The sequence below is a fragment of the Mangifera indica genome, chromosome 8, assembly GCF_011075055.1.
Source record: "Mangifera indica cultivar Alphonso chromosome 8, CATAS_Mindica_2.1, whole genome shotgun sequence".
NCBI classification, from domain to species: domain Eukaryota; kingdom Viridiplantae; phylum Streptophyta; class Magnoliopsida; order Sapindales; family Anacardiaceae; genus Mangifera; species Mangifera indica.
The window spans coordinates 7,157,443-7,180,092 of record NC_058144.1 but is presented as its reverse complement, the minus strand read 5'-3'; the positions used below and the strand labels follow the sequence as shown (position 1 = coordinate 7,180,092).

The following is a 22,650-nucleotide window of genomic DNA, read 5'->3' as shown; positions in this document are numbered from 1 at the left end:
GTTTAGCTTGGCTCGGCTGGGATTTGTTTCCTGGGTTCGATGCAGCCGTTTTTGCCCTTCTGCTTTGATGTGACGTGTTGTCCACGTGGCAGGTCTGTAGTATAAGATTCCGATTCGCTTGCCTGGCGCGATTTGCTTCAATGAAGGGACCTCGTCCCGCGTGGTTGTACCTGATTTGGTATCCGTGACGTCAGCTTTGGACCCCGCGATTCCCCTGGATGATGATGGTATGAATTATCATTCACACGCGCTTCTCATTACAATTTGGATATAAAAATATATATATTTAATTTTGTTCCAGATTGTTCTATTTTTATCTGCACGGATTAAAAATAATAAATCAAAATACTGTACAGATTTATGAATATATATTATTGTTTTTTAAAGATAATTTGAGAGATAAAAAATGAATATCCAAGTAAAATGATATTTAAAATATATTGAAAGTAAATCAAGATAAAAATTTTAATTTATCTGGCATAAGGATTGGCAAAGCCAATCACTTATATTTGATTTAAACTTTATTTAAAAAGATAATCTCACTCAAGTACGAATTTTTTCTTTTATGGGGAAATTTGAAATTTATGAACATTGTATGAATTTAGTCCGCTTTCCAATAAAGAAAAGAAGAATTCAAACTTTGTAACTCAGAACATATCCGCCCACAGATTTCAAAAGCTTAGAAGACTCAAAACTCGGAGATGAAAAACCTAACGAGGCAGCCTTGGACTTCGGACAAAGACAGGCATTATTGAATTGGGTTGGACTGGAAAAAGTAAAGCCCAAATTATAAAACAAGTACAGACACTGGACTGATTAGTAAAAAGACTTGCTAGCCCGATTTTCAGATAGCCTGAAAGCCAACATTCGTCAACAGAAAGGTTCGAATCCGGCCCGGGCGAAACCCATCAGATTTTGGGTCTGACTCCTTAACCACTCGGACAGATTGACATACAGGGAAAGTGAGTATTCTAATAATATTTATACAAATTTACGGAAAGCCGCGAAGAAACAGCGTGCATATGCAATGCCTGGAAACTACCGTTACGTACATGGCAACTCACCTTGAAGGAAGACAATAATAAATATGTTCATGCGTCTTTCACAGCAAAAGACAAGATGCAGAACCATTTCTATGTATAGGGAGACGCGTGACCACATGTAGACTATATATCTAGAAGGCCGACTATTAGAATAAAGAGAAAAGAAGACCATGACCTTGTTTGCCACCGTCCTCCCTTCTTCGCTTTTTTAAAGGCTTCATATCTTATTATGCGTTTCCATTCTTCTTTATTTTTTGTTTGAGTATATCTTTTCTACTTGTAGATCATTGTTTGAAAATGGTATATGGAATATATTCAATTCTGTCAACTGTTTGTCGCTGTTATCTTCAATAAAAGTTACAGCTCATTGGTCTTACGTCTATCCAACCCAATCCGTGGAAGGCTTGGATCCAAAAAACATGTCTGGAAGCTTGCAAGATGCTCATTTGAACTGACAAAACATTTGATTTATTCCTAATCAAGTAAGTCATAGCAATAGAGAAGAACTAGTTAATGGCTTACCCGACCGACCACATAAGGCACCAAAATGAAAACAGAAAGGAAAAAAAGAAGTGATTTACAGGAAGAATATGCCACACCCAAATAGACATAAAAAATAAGATCATGGTTCTATTTCTAATAAAGCGTTTTCAAGCGTTTCAGTGGCATATGATTTTAATCAAATTTTATTTGTAATACCATGAACACTGTCTTGAAAATGAAATTGCATTTCTTCACTTCCCGAATTGACTGATACATGCACTTCTTAAAGGCCTTCAAATAGTTCATAGGATGAGAGGATGCCATGGTTAACAGTTTAATTCAAAGAAAAGAAATAGTGTGAACGCAGGTGAAAACATCCAAAAATTAAAATTGGCCAATTAACGAGTGTGAAACCATCGATTTTCTTCCAGTTAACGATTATTGTTATTGTTTTCTGAACTCTTTTTGAGGATTTCATTCGGCTGGAAGCTAATAATAAAGTAAAAAGCCAAAAAGTGGAGGTATGGTGCGGTTTATAGTAAGCCGTAGTTGAGTTAAATCAGACAATCCAAAAGAATATATAAAGTTGATTTTCCCATGGAAATGTGATTAGCAATTAACTCGCACGTTACGTTATAGAATAAAATTTCAAAAATATATATTTATAATGAAATTCCTACCCTTCGAATATTAATTACCTACGACACAAATCCAATGACGTGGCTGGCTACCAATAGGAACATCTCATTACTGGCCTTGCATCTTCATAATCTATTTTTTAACTAAAATTCTCAGATACATTTTCTAAGAAATTGAGAAGGAAAACAAATAAGTTATATGCATCTGGTGCTGATATTTTATTTAAAGAATTTGTCTTCTTTCTTTCCAAGTATAAAAATTTATCGCTGCCGTGTAATTCCCTACAAATATTCACTTATTGGAGTTGACGATGCTACCCTTGAAATGCTAATCATCCTACGAGATTTGGGCCAGGTCAAAGAGATCAAAATCTCTGTAATTACAACGATAACCCTTAATGTGTTAAATTCTCCGGCCAGGTTCGATGAAGTCAGACAGGAAAAACATTTAAATGACAAAAGTAGCCCTGACAAACTTCTAAGAAACTGAGATGCAACAGCAGACCAACAAAGGCAGAAGCCAACCAGCTCTTAACTACTTGTTCCTTTTCTGTCATCCGTCATCCACGAGGAAGCCATGACGTCTCCTCTCTCTTTCCAAGAAGAACCTCTTCTCATCTTCCCCTCTTATATATACACACACACACACACACACACATTTCATGCTTATGAATTGCAATACAATCTCTAAAGCTTGGTTGAAAAGTTTGAATAACAATTATTTTTATGGAAGGAATTAGCAAGAGGGCTGGTTTTGAGGATCTGCTGCCTGTAATGGCAGATCAGTTGGGCGGTGAAGGGCTGATAAGGGAGCTTTGTAAGGGGTTTGAGGTATTGATGGATAAAGAAAAGGAGGTCATCACTGTAGAGAGTTTGAAGAGGAACTCTGCTCTTCTGGGATTACAAGTACTGACAGATGATGAGCTTGTGAGCATGGTTCAAGAAGGTGATCTTGATGGTGATGGTGCCTTAAATGAAATGGAGTTCTGCGTTTTGATGTTCAGATTAAGCCCCAAGTTGATGGAAGAATCACAGTTCTGGCTGGAAGAAGCATTAGAGGAGGAGCTCAAGAATGCCGGGTTTTGATATAATCTAATTTAAGTTTTGTGCAGCCGGGCAGTGAAAAATTGACTACTCATGGGAGGGAAATAACTCCGTTTAATGTTTGTAAAGCAGCAGGATTATTTATTGCATGAATTATTATTGCCCTCTATTAAAGTTTTTTTTTTTTTACAGTCTTTGTTCCTTGTTAATCTTGATCAAATTGAAAAACAGGAAATATAGCGAAAATTATACAAACAAAAACGGAATCAATTGCTGTTTGAATTTTCCTTTATATTTTGAACATGTATTGCTTCTGGTATTTCTTTTCAAACGCCTGATGGGATTAACCCTCCATATATTTTTTTATGCATAGGAACCTGTCGTGAACCCCGTGGCCAGTTTTTTGGTGGCCTTTTTTAATGGATTCGTTTGACTTTTTTTTTTTTTCGGTTAAAAAATGTGAACGATCCAGTGAAAGAAATAACTCGACAGAGAGGCGGAGGCAAAATCCAATGAATCAACTGCACAGAAACTTCGATCCAATTCACATTAGTTACCTGACTTAACAAGTGGAACACAAACAGCTCGATTCTTAATTTTTTTCTTGGGAAAAGGACAATTTCCCACCCAAATTCTAGCCCAATCTCAAACCCACACCCATTCAAAATGAAAAATTCAAATACTCACTCATAACCAAACTTTTGTTAATTTTTTTCTATTAAAAGGAGTAATTATTTTACTATTTATATTAAAAAGTTATGAAGTTTATTATTCCCATACTCTCTAGGTTTTATAAATTAATATTTTACCTTTATCTAAAGTTTTTAAACTTTGAAAAGTAACATTTTCACCTCAAACCTAGGGTTTTTATATTTTTTAAAACTTAACCGCCTCCTATAACTTTTAAAAATAGCAGTTTCACCCTCATTTTGCAACTTTATCTTGCGGCGTCTTCTCTGGCCTCTTCCTTCTCTTGATGTGATGACAATGGTGTGACGAAGAAATCTTCATCTCCTCATCGTACCACCTAGACGATGAAACGTTGTTCTTCGTCTATTCTTTCAAATCTGGATGATACTTCATCACCCAAATCTGGACAACTAAAGGTGGTCCTTTGTAGCTGGAGATGAGAGATTGGTGGAAAGTATTGACCGTCGATGGTGGCCAAAGAAGGAAGTAAACCATAGGGGTGAAATCTAAACTTTTTAAATTTTAAGAATAAGTTGAGCTATTAGTTTTTAAAACTTGGAGGGGGGAAATAATAATATTTTAAAGTCTTACAATTTATAGATAAAATGATAATTTTACCTTGTCTTTGACTAAAATTTTGGATGACAGTTTGGTCATAGGTGGGAGTTTGAGTTTTTCATCTCCTGTAGGTGTGACTTTGAAATTGGGCTAAAATTTGGGTGGAAAATTGTCATTTTCCCTTTATTTCTTTTCAAACTTTATTTAAAATCTGGCTCAAGAATACAATGAACATGTAACAGCTAATTTTGAAATACAAAAACAACGACTACAGAATCACCGAATGAAATTGGATAAAATTTTGATCCAGAGAAATGCATTGGATCTTTCAAATTATATTTAAGATTCATTAACTTCATTATTTTAATGTGAATAGAACCGGTTTTTAAAACTTTATTATTATTATTAAAAACAGTAATGTAACATCCCTACATAAATAAGGGAGGGGTTACTTAACACTTAAAATTTCAATCAAACATGTATTATACCAAAAATGCCCTTCATTCATAAATGTGTAAAAATGTCAAATGATGTCATAAAATACATAAAAAGATAATTCAAATAAGAACTCGGTGGGTAGCTAATCCATACAAAATCTCAAAATAAATTGAAATATATAAAAACTAAGAATATGACTATAACGCCCTCACATCCAACTCTACACTGACCTCCTTGCATCTCCTTGTATCGCAACTATCACAATCACTTGTTATCGATAAAATATATAAAATAAGAGATAGAAGACTCTACTTAAACTATAACTTATTTCTCATTTTACCTTTGACATAATCCATCTTAATTTGGTTATCGAGAGTACACTTTCAAACTTTATACTTTAATTATATGAATTCTATTTTGGTTAATTATTGAACTTAGGAACACCTTTGGTCCTATAAAGTTATCTCAGGAGTGTCTAAGGTCCAATCATCTAAATACTCTTGAGGTTCTAATCTTGGATGATTCTCTAGATTCATGGATACTTGGGTGAAAATACTTGAAATTTTAACTTATAACTTAAATCTATGTGTCGATCGGAGTAGGTCAAGATAAAGATATGATAGCTTGACCATGTGAGCTAAAAAATATGCAATCCCCTTGTCCTACACAGTTTAAGTGTTACATCATAATTGGGCTTTACTACAGATAGTGTAAGAAGAAAATCTTACAAGTGTCCCACATAATGACCCTCATAAAACATATTTGCTCATGAGAGGATTTGGTCTCATGTGCTAAACCGACTGACATATGCTCATGGATAAACATGTCTGCATATCGAGCCACGAACTCCAAATTCATATAGTTTTCACCCTACTTATCTTTGTTTCATGCCCTCATTTATGGGATTTCCTTCTCTAGGCATGGCTCCAGAGGTCGGGAATGGTAGTGCATTAACGTACATTAAGGTTTTGTGCTTGAGTTAACAATCACATAAAGGGCATACACGATCATGTAACAAATTTTAAGATTCTCTTAATTACATATCTTGTGCAATTTTGACCTTAATACGACTTGAGTATATATACATGAAACTAATTGTTGATCCTGTAGGGCTCTATCCTTATCGAACTGGGGACATAATTAAAGTGTCCAGATTCAAGAACAAAGCCCCCCAATTCAACTTTTTATGCCGAAAAAATGTTGATTTGAGCATTGATTCTGACAAACAGATGAAGCTGAGCTACAAAATGCAGTGAAGAACGCGGCAAACTATCTGTTATCGTTCGATGCATCTATCATAGAATATACAAGCTATGCTGATACATCGAACACCGTGGTCACTATATTTTTGTATTGGGAAGTTAGCCATAGGGGCGAAATTCCTCCTTCAGTCTTTGAATATTGTTGCCTCACCATTGAAGAATCATTGAACAACGTCTATCGCCAAGGCCGAGTTTGGGGATCAAGATTGTGGAGAGTGGGTGATGTGGAAACTCATGAAAACCAGTTCGTTGTTCTAGTAAAAAGCTTGTTATTAATTCCAAATCATCTTGTCCATTTGGATTCTTCTGAATCTATGACTCTATATGCGAATATGGTTTAATTAATTATATTTACTAAGCAAGAAAAACATGATTAATTTATGTGCCCCAAACAATAAATATATCACAGAGTTTAGAGCAACAAATACTGTATGTTTTTCTATGAAATAAGGACACATGTAACATGAAGTTGGGACTTCTGTAATTTGAACCCAATTCATAAATTAATGCTGTTCATTAGTAACTACATAACACAATAAGGGCAATAAATAGGGAAAAAGATAATTTCCCACCTAAGTTTTAGTCCAATCTCAAAAATACAAATGCAACAGTTAAAAAATCAAACTATCTACTTATGGGTAACTTCTATTAAAATTTTCTATAAGAGGAAAAGGTAAAATCATTATTTCTCCCTAACCCCTAAAACCCTAAAAATTTATAACATTTTTCCTCCTTAGTTTGGAAAACTAACATTTTCCCCTAGGATTAATGTTAAAAAATAATATTTTCCCCCATTCAAATTTCCCATCTGGTGAATGCTCTTTCCCTCTCGATGATGGCTCTCCGTCATATGCCTTCTCTCCGTCCAGCTAGATTTCGTTTGGATGACAAACCCTTTGTCTAGATGACAAAGGCGTTGTTTAGACAAATCATCATCTTTTGGATGATGATGACACATTCAAACCAAAGGTAGATGTCGAAGATGATGAACCCTTTGTCTGGAAGAGTGTTGTCGTTGTCCAGAAGATGACTATTTGTTTAGATGACACTTTTGTTGTCCAGATGAAAGGTTTCGCCTGGATTCAAGAATCTAGACGAAATCCAACTACAGGGACAAGGCTTCGGATGGAGAGAAAGCTTCAAAGGGAGAGCTATCGCTAAAAGGGAGAGAGTGGCAACCATTCGCGGGGAAATTTAAAATGGGGGGAAATGTTATAAATTTTTGGGGTTTAGAGAGAAAATGACGATTTTATCCTTCTTTTTAATAGAAAATTTTAATAGAAGTTAGCCCATGGGTGGGTATTTGGGTTTTTCAACTATCAGGGGGTGTGCTTTTGAGATTACACTAAAACTTGGGTGGGACATTGTCCTTTGCCCCAATAAATAATGTTTAATCAATTGCCCACTAGGTGTTAATAAATAATGCATAAACTAATGAGTTCACAGCAATCCAATTTGATGATCTTGAAACTAGCTAGACTTAACAAAGCTTTTGAAGACTTCAATTAACGAGTTAGCAAGTGACTTAAGCCTCTGGGGAGATTAGTGAAATGCAACTTTAGCGTTAGAAGAAGCCCAAGAGAAACCCATCATTTGTGACCTAATCTTCTGTCGTCTGAGAGAATCTCTGTTGCAGTGTCCTGTGCAAAGAGTCATTTCTCGCAAGGCTTTTCCATTCTTGAGCAAAAACTTTGCTAGACTAACTTCATTCTCGCATTCTAAAAACCCATGGATCTCTACCACTTTAAGGTGGTTTAAGAAAGGCTGCAAAGTTTGTGCTTGAGATTGCCAATATTGTTCATCTTCAGAAGTATACAAGTCCCACAAGTCCCTATTCCATTGCTGAAAAAGACAACACAGTACTGAAATTAATCAACCGTTTACTCAAATTAAAAAGTGTGCATGTTTTGTACCGCATAATGAACAATTTAAACAGTAATTTCTGGTACTTACTCGCCTCTCAATCTTATAATCATTAATGATTTTAAGAATAAAAGTGTGAAGTATAGTAGTTCTCCTGAAAAGGCATGCTAAGCCGTGGACATTATGTTTGTTGAAGCCAGTTTGCAACTCCAAAGATTTGAGATTGTTAAATGGCTGCACTGGCGCTATATAATTCTTGTTCGAGAGGATCTGCTGAATAATATAAAAGTTAAACACAAATTAAAATTAACCACCTACTCAACTAAAACTGAAAATACACAAAGGAAACAACTTTATCTTATGTAGGCTACAACGCGCAATACAATTGACCGATTTCAAAAGAATCATCAGCAAACTTATTAATGTGCACAATAACATTCAAAGAGGGGTTTTAATAGGAAAGAAAAGCTCAACCAAATATAGAAGAGTACTATCATTACTCTTCCCAAAGTGGTTAGTATATCAAATAATATATAAGTTTCAACACTCGATGATTTGCATTGAAATTTAGAAGGAAACTAGTATACTTTGCTTTCATTAGTTTCTAAAAATTAATGATCATTTGACATGAATAACTACTTTTGCTTCATCTAAAGGTTAAAACATGTACCTTTTACTAATGTTTGAGTCCAGTTCAAGAAATTTTTCATTGTCAAAAAGTAATTATTGTCCTCAATTTATAAACTGATGCGGTAGGACAATTCTCTAATGGATCAATTGAATAAAGCAAATATAACCGTACATAGAAATAATAATAAACAACTACCTCGATGCAAGGGCTTTCAAGTGTTAAACAATGGACATGACAAAGACCTGCTAAAAAATTTGATACGCTCTGGAGCTTAGCAGCTGTCAAGTCTTCATGAAGTACGATAAAACCAACCGAAGCCTCATGCAAAGATGTTAAATTCTCTAGAGAACTACTTCCAGTAACAGCATTGTATTCCCAACGGAGAATGTTGAGTTTCTGAGCATTAATCTTCACCCAGGTCTTATCACAATTAGCATCAAAACAACTTGCAACTCTCAATCTCTCTAATTTTGCACCATAAATATCCAAACCATGAAGCTGAATACAGTTCTCTAAGGTTAAATCTTCAAGGGCTCGACAACTAACCTTAAGATGCTTTAACCCAAAACAAGCATCAAGATTCAGTTTTTTTAGATGGGAAAATGATGAATCCGTAAACAAATCAAGAAGAGAGGGTTCGTCGAATAAAATGACAAGAGAAAGTGACAATGTGTGGAGTGATCGAAACCCATCTTTCATTATTGATGAAAGAGGTAATCTGAATCCACGATAACGTGATTTCAACTTAAAAGCTCGTAAAGATTCACTCTTTATCACACAACGTGGCAAGTTAAAATAATCATCAGTGGCGACCTCAATGTCGAGTTCATGAACATTGTGCCTTATAGCCCGCCGAATCAAGCCATTTAGACAGGAAAAACTCAAATGAGCACGAAAACGAAGGGTCCTTATATCGGAATGCTTATCACGGAGAGCTAACACCTGGGAAATCAAATCAGTTTCGTTAAAAGATAAATCGCGTGGCCTTTTCGAAGTGATTGCTGTGTTAGAAGAAATGCCAAGTGGGTTAATGGTGCTAAAGTCTAGGTCAGGGAATGAGGACCAGAGGGATCTCCATCGTTTTGATAAAGTGCTGGTTTGAGCGATCGATTTGATGGGGAGGAGGAAAAGTATTTGATGAAGAATAACGTCGGGGAGATCACTGATTCTGTCGATGCCATTGTTGTTAACCTCAATTTCATTTTCAACAAACCAAAGCTTTCTTCGCTTTGCAGATCTTGTTTCCATGGCAGTGTGGCTAGTCTTCAGTCTCTGTTGTGGGAAGGTTATACTAGGGTTTGAATATTTCAAAAGAGTGAATTCGAGCGAACGAAAACACCGTTTGAGTTTGTTTCATTAATTATAAATGAGAGACCCTTACTATTGTGGACGTGGGGATATTAGGAAAATTAAATAAAAATAACCTAATTTAATTGGTTTATTAAATTAAAAGATCAAAAACAATTTCAGCAAACACAAAAAGCAGTAAATTAAAAATAATAAATATTTTATATTTTTTACAATCATTTTCATTAAAAAATATATTTATAAAGTCTGTCCAATCATATAACAATGATTACAAAGATTTAAACTGACAAAAGGGCATTTTAATTAATTTCTTTATTTTTTATAAAGGTAATTTATAATAATTTTAAAATTATCTGTATATATAATCTATGTATAATTTTATTGTGACTTATTTTATAGTTTTATCTGTATATACTTATTTCAGCATTTGAATTTTAAGCTTTTACGTGAATATGTGGGTATCTGCAAAGCCACCTGCTGCGGTAAGTTCAATTTCTAACTCAAGTGGCAAACTTCAAGCTTCCCTTCTGGTGGTTTTATGCCATGTAAGCATAACATAAACTTTTCTGATGCGTCATTGTAGTTAGTGTTTGAGAAGTAAGAAGATATAAATGTTACTGGATTAAATTGTCCTGTTCATATTATGACCAGATCTTTTAAATGCATGGGTGAGAGGTTTCTGGATGAGAAACTGATGCAATTGGGAACTGAATCATGTATTCATGTAGATGGCTTAATGAGCTTAGATTTTTGCGTTTACTTATATGCAGTTTTTGTTGGCGATTTTGAAATTCACACTCTACTTTCAAAATTATAGAGAGATTTACAAATGTTGAAGATGGACAGGGAGATGGTGAAAAAGAAAATTTAGGAAGTGGAATGCTAGATTTTGATATCCAGCACGTAAGTTGCTAACAAACAAGAATGTACATGTATTTACAGGACACAAAAATGTAACTCTTCACACTCTGTGTGCCTGTGATTTGAGTAGTAGCCATTTTTAAATCCCTACATCTACAGAAGAGAGGTAGTTTTGAATTTATAACAGTGTATGTAGATTGAGATTTTAGTACATGTTTTCAAGTTTTAGTATATGTAGATTGTGTGGGTTCTGACATATGTAAGAGAATATGACCTTTTATATTTATATTTTCATTCAAATAAGTTTCATTCTGGTCAATTTCCATCCCAAAGTGATGCCACATTTTCCTCCATGAGCTCCCCCGTCAAACTTGAAAAGCAGTATTGGGAAATCATGTGTTGTCAACCGCGTTCAAAACGTTACGTAGTTGGGTGTCAAAGAAAGAAAGATGGTGTTGGTCCATTTCAACAGCTGCACCTATTGACGGTTTAGCATCAGCCGAATGGCATAGCCTGAAGTGATTGTTTTGAACGTTCTGTGCTTTAAAGTATCAAGCCTATACCATTAGATCAAACTTCATCAAACTCGAATGCTTTCATGACTGATCTTTCCAACATGCAAAACTCTTGTATATCTTCAATAATGCGCGAAAAGTTTGCACCATTAGAATCCTGTTGTTGGTTCAATGCACATGGTTCCACATGATTTAAGGATCTGTGAATGGTTAAGGTTTATGGTGCCGTTTTCAATGGAAGAATCAGCATTCTTGTGTATACTTTTCTTAAACAAAAATTGTCAGATTTGCTTTAGAATTTTCCTGAATTATATACATAGGATATGAGGACTCTGAGAACTGATTTTTATTGAAGTTAAAGATTATTTATCAAGATCTTTGATGGGCAAATAATGTTGCTAATAATGTTTTATCAGGCAAATGATCAAGTTCTTCGTAAGCAAATCTTTGAAGGAGTATATGACATCTCACAATTCTATCTAGCAATGGAGAAGGAAACGGTACAAACGAAAACTCTATCGGAGCAAAGATTGTTGTCGTTCATGTGATCTTCAAGAATCCTCGCAAATGCAACAAAACCATCTATGCTTAGAAAACGGATAATCAGAATGTGTCCAACTAAACTGTAGACATAGCCATTACTGCGCCAGAAGTTCAATTTTGTAGCCCTTGGATATTGCAAAAAGTTGTCTTCTACTTCATTCAGAAGCATTATTCATTTATTCTTAACAAAAATGTTTATCATTCTTTATATGATCAGTTGAACTTCAACTTATGCTATCAGCTAATATAAATTCCATATCCAAACAGAAAATTTCAAATAATTTCCTTATATAGTTAAATTTGTCTCATGTATGATCACCAAACATAATGATAAAGTTTTGCAACCAACAATTTATCAGAAACTTTTATATGGGATTATTTTTTGGCCTGTACAGATATGTTCATCCATAATTAACTCAAGCTGAATAAAGGACAATGAGCAATAACAATATCTAAATCATAAAATTTAATTGTTTTGATATAGGCTAAAAGACTATTTTCTACACGAACTTAAAAGATGGGAAATTGATATTTCATCAAAGGTTGGGTGGGAAATAGTTGTTCTACAACCTTCTAGACCCAACAATACAACGTTTCATTGTTATTTAAATTGGAATGGATTCAACATTTGGACTTTTACTCTTGGTTTTAAGGGTCATGAATCATGATCTGAATTTTATGGTGTTCCCACCCTTGTTGAAATTGGAACACCTGTTGGAAAATATAAGTCTTGTCCAACTTCCTTGTTGGGGGTTAAGAGACTTCATCACAATTCAAAAATCACAGAACTCGCTTCAAAAATTAAACTTCACTTTTTGCCACAAGAGGGACGATATTTTGCAGTTGTTTTATGTTTTATGGTTATTCTTTTGGTAATCTGCAGTTTGCTTTTTAAGAGTTTCTTTTGACTGTTCATGATACCATGTCCCAGACTGACAAAAGCAATTAAGAAACAGAACAAAGAACGAAAGAATGCAGACAAGTAAATATAGAAATTTCAATCTAATATTCACATTTATGTATTAAAAAATCTATACTAATTCCTCAGATCACATCATATTTCGTATCAAAATCACTCCTCATCCCACGAAATGAATAAGAGAAAAGAGAAAAACTCCCTGAAGAATATATCCAAAAGAATCACCAAGATTGGTCACTTATTAGCTCCATTATTTCTTCTAGTTACTCGAATGTAACAAAAAACAGTTGCAAAAATAGCAGTGACAAGCCCACCAACGATGACTCCACCACCAGCCACTGACTTATCAGATGAATGATGCTTTCCCATCCGCCTGATCTCCGGAGCCTCGGCTGCAGTGGACTTATCAGTTGATGATTCTGAAGGACTTGAAGCAGGTTGATCTGATATTCCAGTTGCCACCCCAGTTGGTTCATCCTCACTCTGAGACTTGACCACAGATGGGTTCACCTCTGATTTCTCAGCCATAGCTTGCAATCCCAAAAGCCCAACAACAATGAACAAAACCAAGACAGGTCTAGCCATGGTTAAAGAAAAGGCAAAGACAACAAAGATTTAGACAGTTGACTAGGGATATAAATCAGGTTCGCCAATGCAAATTGAGACAATGAATTTTAATTTGCTTGCATGTGGAAGATGTGTGAAGTGCTTGAAGGGTATATATAGAGAGGGAGGTATGCTTATTGGATTTGAAATGAAGCTGTGGTTGAGAAAGGACAAAGAAGTCACACTGAGCTAGTTCAGAGTGTGGACCCATGTGGTTGTAAAGTGAATTAAGAGGGGGAGATGGAGTCTGGTATAGGGGGAAGTGAAGAAGGAATAGTATAAGTTGAACTTGAATCTTCTAACCTGGGCACAGCCTGCCACATCCCAGAGTGCCACACATAGGACTCCGAGAATTTTAAGGTGACACCTGCCCACAATAAAAACTATTAACTGGATTCTATGTGGAGTTTTCCATTTATTTCTGGCCAAGGATTCCACCTAAAGTTGGTTGCATTCTTGAGCGGTATCCCTTAATTATCAAGAATTCAAATATTTATTTATGAATAATTAAAATTAATGACATTTAAAAGATGTATATGTATCCCAATTTTTTATTATAAAAATATATTTTTTTTCTTATTCTGATTTTCTTTTCATTTTTTATTAGAAAATTCTCTTTCTATTAAAATCAAAGAGAATCAATAAAACCTAAATTTAGACTAAAATTAAAATCTCTATTGTTGGTTAGAGTAAGCTTGATAAAAAATTGTATTTTCATTGCAAATTTCCAAGTTGCATAGGACATTACAACTTCCTTTAAATAGTAGCAAAGTTGGTTCACAAAATTTGAGGCTGGTTAGTGACAAAACCAGCTGGGCCGCGTGGGGTCTATACATATAATGCCATTGTAAATTCTTATCAAACAGGTGGCCTCTGTATTTTCACCAATCAATGGTAGCTTTTGATTCTGATATGTGGGACTATCAGAATAAATGACAGGCAGAGTCGAGATGAAAAGTCATAGCTGTGAAGTAGTGTTAGTTATTTTAATTCCAGAAAACTACGCGGGAATCCACTTCACTGTTGACTAATTTCCCACAAAAATACAAAATAAATAAATAAATATATTAAACTAATAAATAATTTGTTACTTTTAAAGTATATTGTTACCTGCCATTGATATATCTATTATAAATCACCATCCAGTCAGCTATTGCTATATTCAATAAATGATGTATTAATTCTTCCATTCAATTACAAAAACAGCTTTCCACAATATCTAGCTATGCAGTGAAAGTACTCGTAAATATATCAAAAATTTCAACTGAATTTTTAAGAATTTTTGAATGGAATTTACCCTAGTAAGTATGTAGGTAAATATGAGAATTTGTTTTTAATTTGATCCAGCGAACAATTAAACTTTGCTTTCGGTGGTGGGTCTGAGGATGCAGTCCTTCACAAGAAGTCTTTTTATCTCTGTAAACAAAGATAATTGATCAAATCTCAGAGGACAATACAGTGGAAGAACTCCAATTGACAGAGGGTTATCATAGACTTGAGTAAGGATCCCAAGATGTTTGGCATCTTGAATCCAAGATTTGCGTCGGCTGTTTCAGTCGGGAATCCAAGATTTGCGTCGGCTGTTTCAGTCGGGAATCCAAGATGTCACCCATTACGAGTTATATCATCACCGTTTTCTTTTTTAATTTATATATGAAGATTCGTGCATTATAATACTGTATTACCTGCCGCCTTGCTGCGACCGTGACACCAAGTATTTTTTTATTAATCAGTGAAGTCGTCTAGACAAGGTTCAAAAGTTTGACTTGATAAAGATATTCATTGAGCTGGATCCAATTATTATATTCGAAAATATGAGAGAGTAGGTACTGTAATGACAAAGTTGCATGGGCTTCCAATCGAGATTTCCTGACCAATCTTTGGTTTTTGCATGGGATCTTGGAAGTCGGCTAGTGATAATATACCATGGAGAGACTACTCTTCCACTTAGCTCATTCCAGAGAAATTTCAGTACAACAGTTCTATTACTTACTGTATCATTATATGCCAAATTTAATAAAATTAACAATTAGATTGATAATATAAGAGATATGTCATACACTGAAATTTTAACCGTGGCCGACTTCAATTAATCAAAATTGTTGTACTTATGGTGGGTTCAATTTGGTATATATCATTGTGTTAGTTATGTGAAAATGAAAGTGTGGGTAGAGTTATGTGAATGAAATGTCTGGAAATGAGCATGGCTACGCGCTCCACATGTTTATGGTTGGAAATGGTGGTACAGAAAAGAACCCTCTATCTTATCAAGTCATCTAAACATCAAAGCTTGCTGGGTTTTGGGTGGCTGGTAGATGCCAGAATGCAATCAAAAGGAACAAGTCCTGAATTCAATGGCCCATTGTTGGTTTTCAGGTTATGACCCATGTTACACTGTAGTGATGGTTATACTGTGTTACAACATTTTAATTTCTTGTTTAGAATCACCAAAACAAGGCAGCTCTTATCCTATTACTCAAAATGTTATTTTTTAAGATTTTATATTCCAAACTTTTAGAAGAGGGAATCTTGGGTTCAAGATAAAGCTTTGCAGCTTTAAAGAGCTTGTTTTGATTAAAGACGTCCTCATAATTATCAATTACTAAAGTTAACTCATTACAAAAGCTAGCGATGAGATCTCTAAACTTCAAAAACATACATGTTTGTACTTCATAAAGCAAATATTCATGTGCAAGTTTCCGAACCAGCATAGTAGCTGTGGCAGCTTCGAGGCAACAGATACTATAGTTGTGGTAGATGGCATTTTGAGTTGTACTAATGAAGAACTTGTGTATATTTCTTTTGGTTATTTGGTTAGCTGGAAAGTAGAAGAAAACTATTGTAGTTTCCTTAAGTCTTCCTTGTTAAGTGCGGCTGGGGTCCTACTTCAAATCAATATTCATGACTTAGTTTTGTTTGAACGACTTGCTACCTCAAAGATGGGGCGTGATACACGCAGATTCAAAAGGTCAATCAAGTCTTATAGATTAATTGCTTGACTGGTGCAAACAAGGGACAGAAGTTACATTTTTAACTTCATTATTTATTGTATATTTAATTAGTACATTTGGAGAAATTTTTCTAGTTTTTGAATCCCTTCACAATCTTATTAAACCTTTTTTGGGTCTTTGGAAATTATTAAGACAGAGAAATTAATAGTAAAAAATATTTTAGTGAAATCAATTAGTTCCTGTGAGTACCGCATCCTTTTAAGAGCCCATTACTTGAAAAGATTTATGCCATTTTAAAATATAAACTTTTATGACCAATGTGTTCCTTGTCACATAGAAGTATAACTTTTACACCTACAATTACAATTACAACTTACCCCCAAAAAAAAAAAAAAAAACAGTATTACAATTACATGGAGCTATGCCTTTTAATGCAATCTTGGACTTAAACATAGTGGTGGGTTGGGCTGTGGTTGGTTTGCAGGCTGTGCCAAAATAGACAAACATTGTAGGCTGTTTTGGAGTCGCACGGAAGGTTTATGGGTCTACCTGTAAAAATTATAAAAATTTAAATATATAAAAATTTTAATTAATTTTTGGCGAGGGCCCAATATGCTGTAGGCCATGCCTTAAATCTTACTAGAACCCACATCTTTGTGAGCCTTGGCCCAACTTGACCCATAGCATGGTGGAACGTGCACATTTTGATTTGACCCGATCCAACACGACCATTGACATCTCAATTTGGATTCACATAAATATACTATAATTCAAAAATTCAATAAAATTAAATTAAAAAATATAATTATAATTATTAGAATATAATAATTTCAACATTATCGATAATTAATATTTGTATAAAATGCTAACATAAACTAAAAAATAATTTATACTGACCAAACAAAATTTCATTAACGAAAATAGCTAATGAGTGGATAAATTGACATTTCAAATTTAGATGGTGGAAAATTGTCATCTCGTTAAAGTTCAAGCGGAAACTAGTCATTTGGCCAATAACTTATTATTTTGTATGGATGGTAATTTAGTGCATCCTATTTTAATCATTTCCCTCCATTTGAATAGCGTGAAGAAAAAATGTTGATTTAAAAGAGAATATTAAGATGTCAATAGTATTTGTAAAAATTAAGAAAGTAGAGTTAATTTAAATAGTTTAACAATAAAACTATGGGTAGTTATTTTGCATATATAAAAAGACGATCACTTAACTTTGATGATTTTAAATAAATAATAAGATAATATTTAAACACATAATAATATATTATATGTGTATTCGTTTTTTTACTCCAAAGAGCATTGCTCAAATCTTGTGCAGCTGCTTGTCACTGCAACAATTGGCCGAGTCGGACCATGAAGTCCACTGGCCCATTGGTCCACTTGTAGCTTTGCTTATCTTTGTCGTCATTTAAAAATGACCCTAAACAGCTGGCCTCTACGTATTTCTTGAATAGTCGAAGTCCCCATCCCTTTAATATTTCGGCTCTCAACCTGTGATTGAATCGGAAAATTCAGGGCTGTCTCTGCCTTTTCTCAATTCAAAGTCTCGTTTTTTCTTCAAATCTGCAAGTGAAATCAAGAAACCAAAACCATAAATGAAATATGTAATATAATGATATAAAATCAGATTTTACAAAACTGGAAAAGACTTACAGTGAATTAGATTTCTCTCTACGACCCAAAAAACATTTGAAATAAGTAATGGCGTTTGATTGGTTGGAGTGTTCCTCTATTTCTAGGATGACTTTGACGTATTCATATCTTTTATGTAACTTTTACTTGTTTATTGTGTGAATTTCCACAACCATTTCTTGTATTTATGGTGTGTTATGTATGAATGTACTGCTCAAACAGATGGGCTCAAAAATTCAAGTGTCAAAATGAAATCTTTCATTGGATTCTCTCAATACATGTAAGTTCATTATCCTGTATACTCTTTTAGTGTATTTCATATGCTCATATTTATTCTGTCATCCTCCCACGTGTAGTAAATGAATCTATCCATCGCTCTGTCTTCTAGAGGCATGTCTTCATTGTATGATAAATGTAAGCTGAATTCAGAAATGCTTTCGGTTTTAGATTTGTTAATGAGTATGAATTATAATTTTTCTATGCCAAAGCAGCCATCATTGACAATCATCTGAAGTCGATTCTTTTATATTGGATGCCAGCCAATATCGTATTGATGTCCTTGGTTCAATTCTTCATAAGATTCAACATTATTAATCATTATATATAGGCCATCATTAATGTGTTTTTTTAACAGTTATCCCTAGTTATGATTGAGAAACTTTTTTCATTATGGACAGAAACAAAGTAATATGGACAGAAACAATGTAAGAAGAAGAATCCCCATTAGTTATAGTTACCTTAATCCTCCAATAATTCGAGTGAGTTGATTAAACAATTGGCTTTTTTCCGCCACCTTCTTCATATGCCCAATCTAGCTCTTTCACTCTATTAAGTGGGATGTTGATGGTTCACCTGTCTTTGATGTTTTTAGCTTTTTCTTCTCTTCTTCAACACATGGTTGTGAATTTCAATGACCAGTTATATTTCTCTCATTCTAGCTGTTTTTTTCTAATAAATCCACTAGTGGTTTGTCTGCTTTAATTTTGTTTTTTGTATTGAGAGGCAAAGCATGAGCTTGAATTGATTCTGAAAATTGACCCCTATCAAACTTTTTGCCACACCCGTGTCTCATTAAAAGCAGGTGTTGATGCATATATATCGTTTCACAGTAGATAATAACCATCAGCTCCAGACTCCAGTAGTGTCCACTTTACTCTCCATGGGGTCTGTTCGATAAAATTTATTAATTTGCAAAACAACTTTTTTTAGCATTCCGATATGAGGTGAATTCAGGGCCTACATACTAATAATGTTTACAACTTAATTATTGTAGGCATATCTTAGTTAACACATGTTTTTCTTTCTTGGAAAAAAGGGTGAGAAGGGGATCACTAATAACAAAGCATGATTTGCTATAATCCTCAATTATTTTGTCTATCTAATCAATTAATGCATATTTATGTGATTTACTGTGTATTCAAATCAAACACACTTTTACAAGTAGGGAGTAGTAGGACCTTTATTTTTTTGCACAAAGCAGATAATCACCACACTTAAATGCCCAAACTTTGTATCAAACTGAAAAGAGTAATGACAACTAGTATGAAGATATGCCTGAAAAAGGGCTCGGGATATTCAAACAATCAATTTCATGTGCCTCTGTTAGCTCTGTTTTGGAGATTAATACATGGTATACGTGACTACTGTAATTTTTTTCCTTGCTGAATTCTCAACTTCTGGAAAGCAATCCAGCTTTTGCAACTTTCATCGTACCTTGTTTTAACATTCATTGAATACAACAATCGATAGCTGGTAAAACAGGGGTCTCATTTGTCTGCTTGTTATAATCCATAGGGTCCCAGTACCTCAGCTTTTTGTATTAGGTAAAACTTTGGCCATTCGGTATTAGGTAGAAGGAAATTACCCCACCGAGACAACCAATAAGACTTCATCAGATAAGACATGAAGCGTCAATCTCCACAACTATAGCTGTGGTCTCCACAACAATTATTTATATTTTCGACTTGATGATTTACCTCTTCAACTGTTTATAAGCGGGAGAGTTGTATAGTATCGTTGGTGGCAAGTTTTAAATTTTGGAAAAACAAAATAACATTATTCAATCGTACAATATAATCTACAGCCACAAAGAACAAAACATGGAGTACATGTTTACACAAGCAGAACACCATCTTTCAAGTTTCAACCCCTTTTTTTACACAAGCAGAACACCATCTTCTTCTTCTTCATAGCCTAACCAAAACCCAATTACCATCAACTAGTGGCGGTGATGCACACATTCTGTGGGAGTGACTGGGAACCTGGCAGTATCAGTACAGTAGTCATAGATGAGGTGGTTGGCTCTAACCCACAAAAGCTGGTGGTTTTGGTGAAGACTCAGCTCGGCCATTGTTGGCTCATCCCACCAGTACGTTTTCTCAGCATTGCTGGTACATTTCTTTGAATTATCAGCTGCTGTAACTGATACTAGGCATTCACAAGCATCAATTTCAAATCCCTTGTATGAGGCTACGAATGGTGCATGGCTCCAGTCGGTTTTCACTCTCCCACCTTGTGTAGCCCAGTCATCAGCATTCCATATTGAACTGTACACTCCCATGGGTTGGTCCTTAGGAAAGGGAATTCCTTTGTGTTCCAAGTTGGTGTGCACTCTTATCGGGGTCTCATCCACCAAAAATCTGGAAAATATCAAGACAGTAAACAACATCAGATACTCTAATAGCAAGCACTTTTACATAGATGTTACACTAAAACAAACATGATGATGCCTTTAATATATTCATTTGAGAAAGACATGGGTAAAATTGAATCAAGTCATTTTTAACCCCACCACACAGCGACAGTAAGAATCATAATAAGCCCCGATGATTAAAGGAAACATTATGAACATGTTTCTCTGTAAATCTGAAAGGGGCCCATGAGAGATGTAAAAGTCGTCCAAGATTCGTTCCCTTTTTTGTGGGTTTGTTTTTTCCAATGGACCCTTGTATACAAATCAAAATATAATGTCATCCACTGTGCACACATGACTCATGTTAAAGAATTTCTTTATGTTACTTTACCAGACTGACACTGATTAACACTGCACTATTCTACTTCCCTCTATTTAAAGCTTTACGGACTCCCAAAGATAAAAACTAACAAGCACATCCAGATTAAAATATACAATATTATGCTTATAATTTAATATTAATAGTTTTTGTGAAGAAGAAAAGAATGGTGCGGCTTACACAACTCGACGTTGGTTCCATAGGACAGAATAGGTGTGAAAGTCCTTGGTGGGGTCGAACCAGAGATCCATTCTCTGTTCTCTGTTACCTACACCATTCACATACAGATTGGTTTGGATCAGGTACGGTTCACCTGTTGTATTCCCCAGGAACTCAAAATCAAACTCGTTGTGATTTGGACCGTCTGATGACATCTGTGAATCATAAAAGAAATATCTCAGTCATAAACATGATCAGAATAGGAGAGTACGGGATACTGATGGAGTCTGACAGTTTTACAGCTCAGATGATCCAAATTAAAGAATATGTTTTTATTGCCGGTTCAACATGATGAGAGTTACTCAAACGAATAAAAGAAGAGAATATGTATTAGCTTGGTTATTACAATTTCATGAATCCAGATAAAACCAAAGTTCAGTCTTGTCTGTAAATGAAAGATTCTCAAAGGCTGGAATAATTGAGCTAACATTATTGAATGGGGTCCCGCTATAAGGAGTAGATAGCTGAGTTAATACCACTTAACAAAATATCAAACAGTTAAGGTAAAAAAATCAAAATGGGGCTAATATGAAGAAGAAGATGGATAATCTTTAATTAATTTATAATGAGAAATGAATAAAAGCTCACATAGAAAGCAGTAACAGTTCCCGCAGAGTCGCCCTCAACTAGTTTAATCTGCATTGAGACTTTCCCAAACATGTACTTGCTTTTGGATGCAAATCCAGCACCTAAAACATCAAACCATTATTCATTATTATTCCCAAAACATCACTCTTTTGAAAGCCAGGGAAAAAAGTATAATGAGAAGTTTCAAAGAACAATAATAAAATGAAATAGCTGAATGAGCAACATCATGCCAAAAAAGAGAAATTATTGGTCTTAAAACTCAAAGAAAAGTGTTTATTTACCAGAATAGTTATCAAGCTTGAGCTTGAGAGTGTCCCCTTCTTGAGTAAAATGATCGAAAGCCCAGCTTGGCTGATAGAGCTCTTCAAAGTAATTAGCGCTAACCAAACCAAGCAAAAGAAAACCCACAAAGAAACCAATAAACACAGATATTTTAGCCATCGCAGAGAAAATATCAAGTGAGAGACTATAGAGAAGCAAGAGAATTTGAACTTCTACGCTGCTCTGTTCTGATGAGAGTTGACAGAACACTGGGATTTTATAGCCAAATTCTATTGGCTGCTTTAACCAGCACCATTCACTATGCAATTGGCCACGTCAGCAGGACTTAAAATCCCACGTAGGATTCGAGACATGAATAAATTGACAAATAAGCTAAAAATTAAAAATGTAGCCGTTAACATGATTGATTTAGTCTTAGCTGGCTAAAGCTGTGCACTGTGGACACAGTGAGTGGGGCTGCACTCTGTACGACATTTGACTCTGTCATAAAACGGATGGATTGAAGTGATCTTAACCAATTAAAGGAAGACACATGGCTTAAGACAGCTGT

The 22,650-nt window shown here is 34.7% G+C and overlaps 3 protein-coding genes across 3 annotated transcripts; 1 reads left to right on the top strand and 2 right to left on the bottom strand.

The window, feature by feature from the left end:
• The first annotated feature begins 2,665 nt into the window (after nucleotides 1–2,665).
• On the top strand, nucleotides 2,666–3,375 carry LOC123222523 (calcium-binding protein PBP1-like). The gene has a single exon (XM_044645351.1). It carries the CDS (start codon nucleotides 2,891–2,893, stop codon nucleotides 3,248–3,250), a length of 360 nt encoding a protein of 119 aa, XP_044501286.1. The 5' UTR covers nucleotides 2,666–2,890; the 3' UTR covers nucleotides 3,251–3,375.
• Nucleotides 3,376–7,698: 4,323 nt separating this feature from the next.
• LOC123222330 (putative F-box/FBD/LRR-repeat protein At4g03220) lies at nucleotides 7,699–9,898 on the bottom strand. Its single transcript, XM_044645026.1, has 3 exons — nucleotides 8,846–9,898; nucleotides 8,110–8,289; nucleotides 7,699–7,998 (listed from the first exon to the last, which is right to left on the bottom strand). The coding sequence occupies exons 1-3, from the start codon at nucleotides 9,896–9,898 to the stop codon at nucleotides 7,699–7,701; spliced, it is 1,533 nt and encodes a 510-aa protein (XP_044500961.1).
• Nucleotides 9,899–20,034: 10,136 nt separating this feature from the next.
• Nucleotides 20,035–22,348, bottom strand: LOC123222684 (xyloglucan endotransglucosylase/hydrolase protein 9-like). The gene is made up of 4 exons (XM_044645583.1): nucleotides 22,100–22,348; nucleotides 21,819–21,919; nucleotides 21,192–21,385; nucleotides 20,035–20,639 (listed from the first exon to the last, which is right to left on the bottom strand). Exons 1-4 carry the CDS (start codon nucleotides 22,257–22,259, stop codon nucleotides 20,219–20,221), a joined length of 876 nt encoding a protein of 291 aa, XP_044501518.1. The 5' UTR covers nucleotides 22,260–22,348; the 3' UTR covers nucleotides 20,035–20,218.
• Between the last annotated feature and the right edge of the window lie 302 nt (nucleotides 22,349–22,650).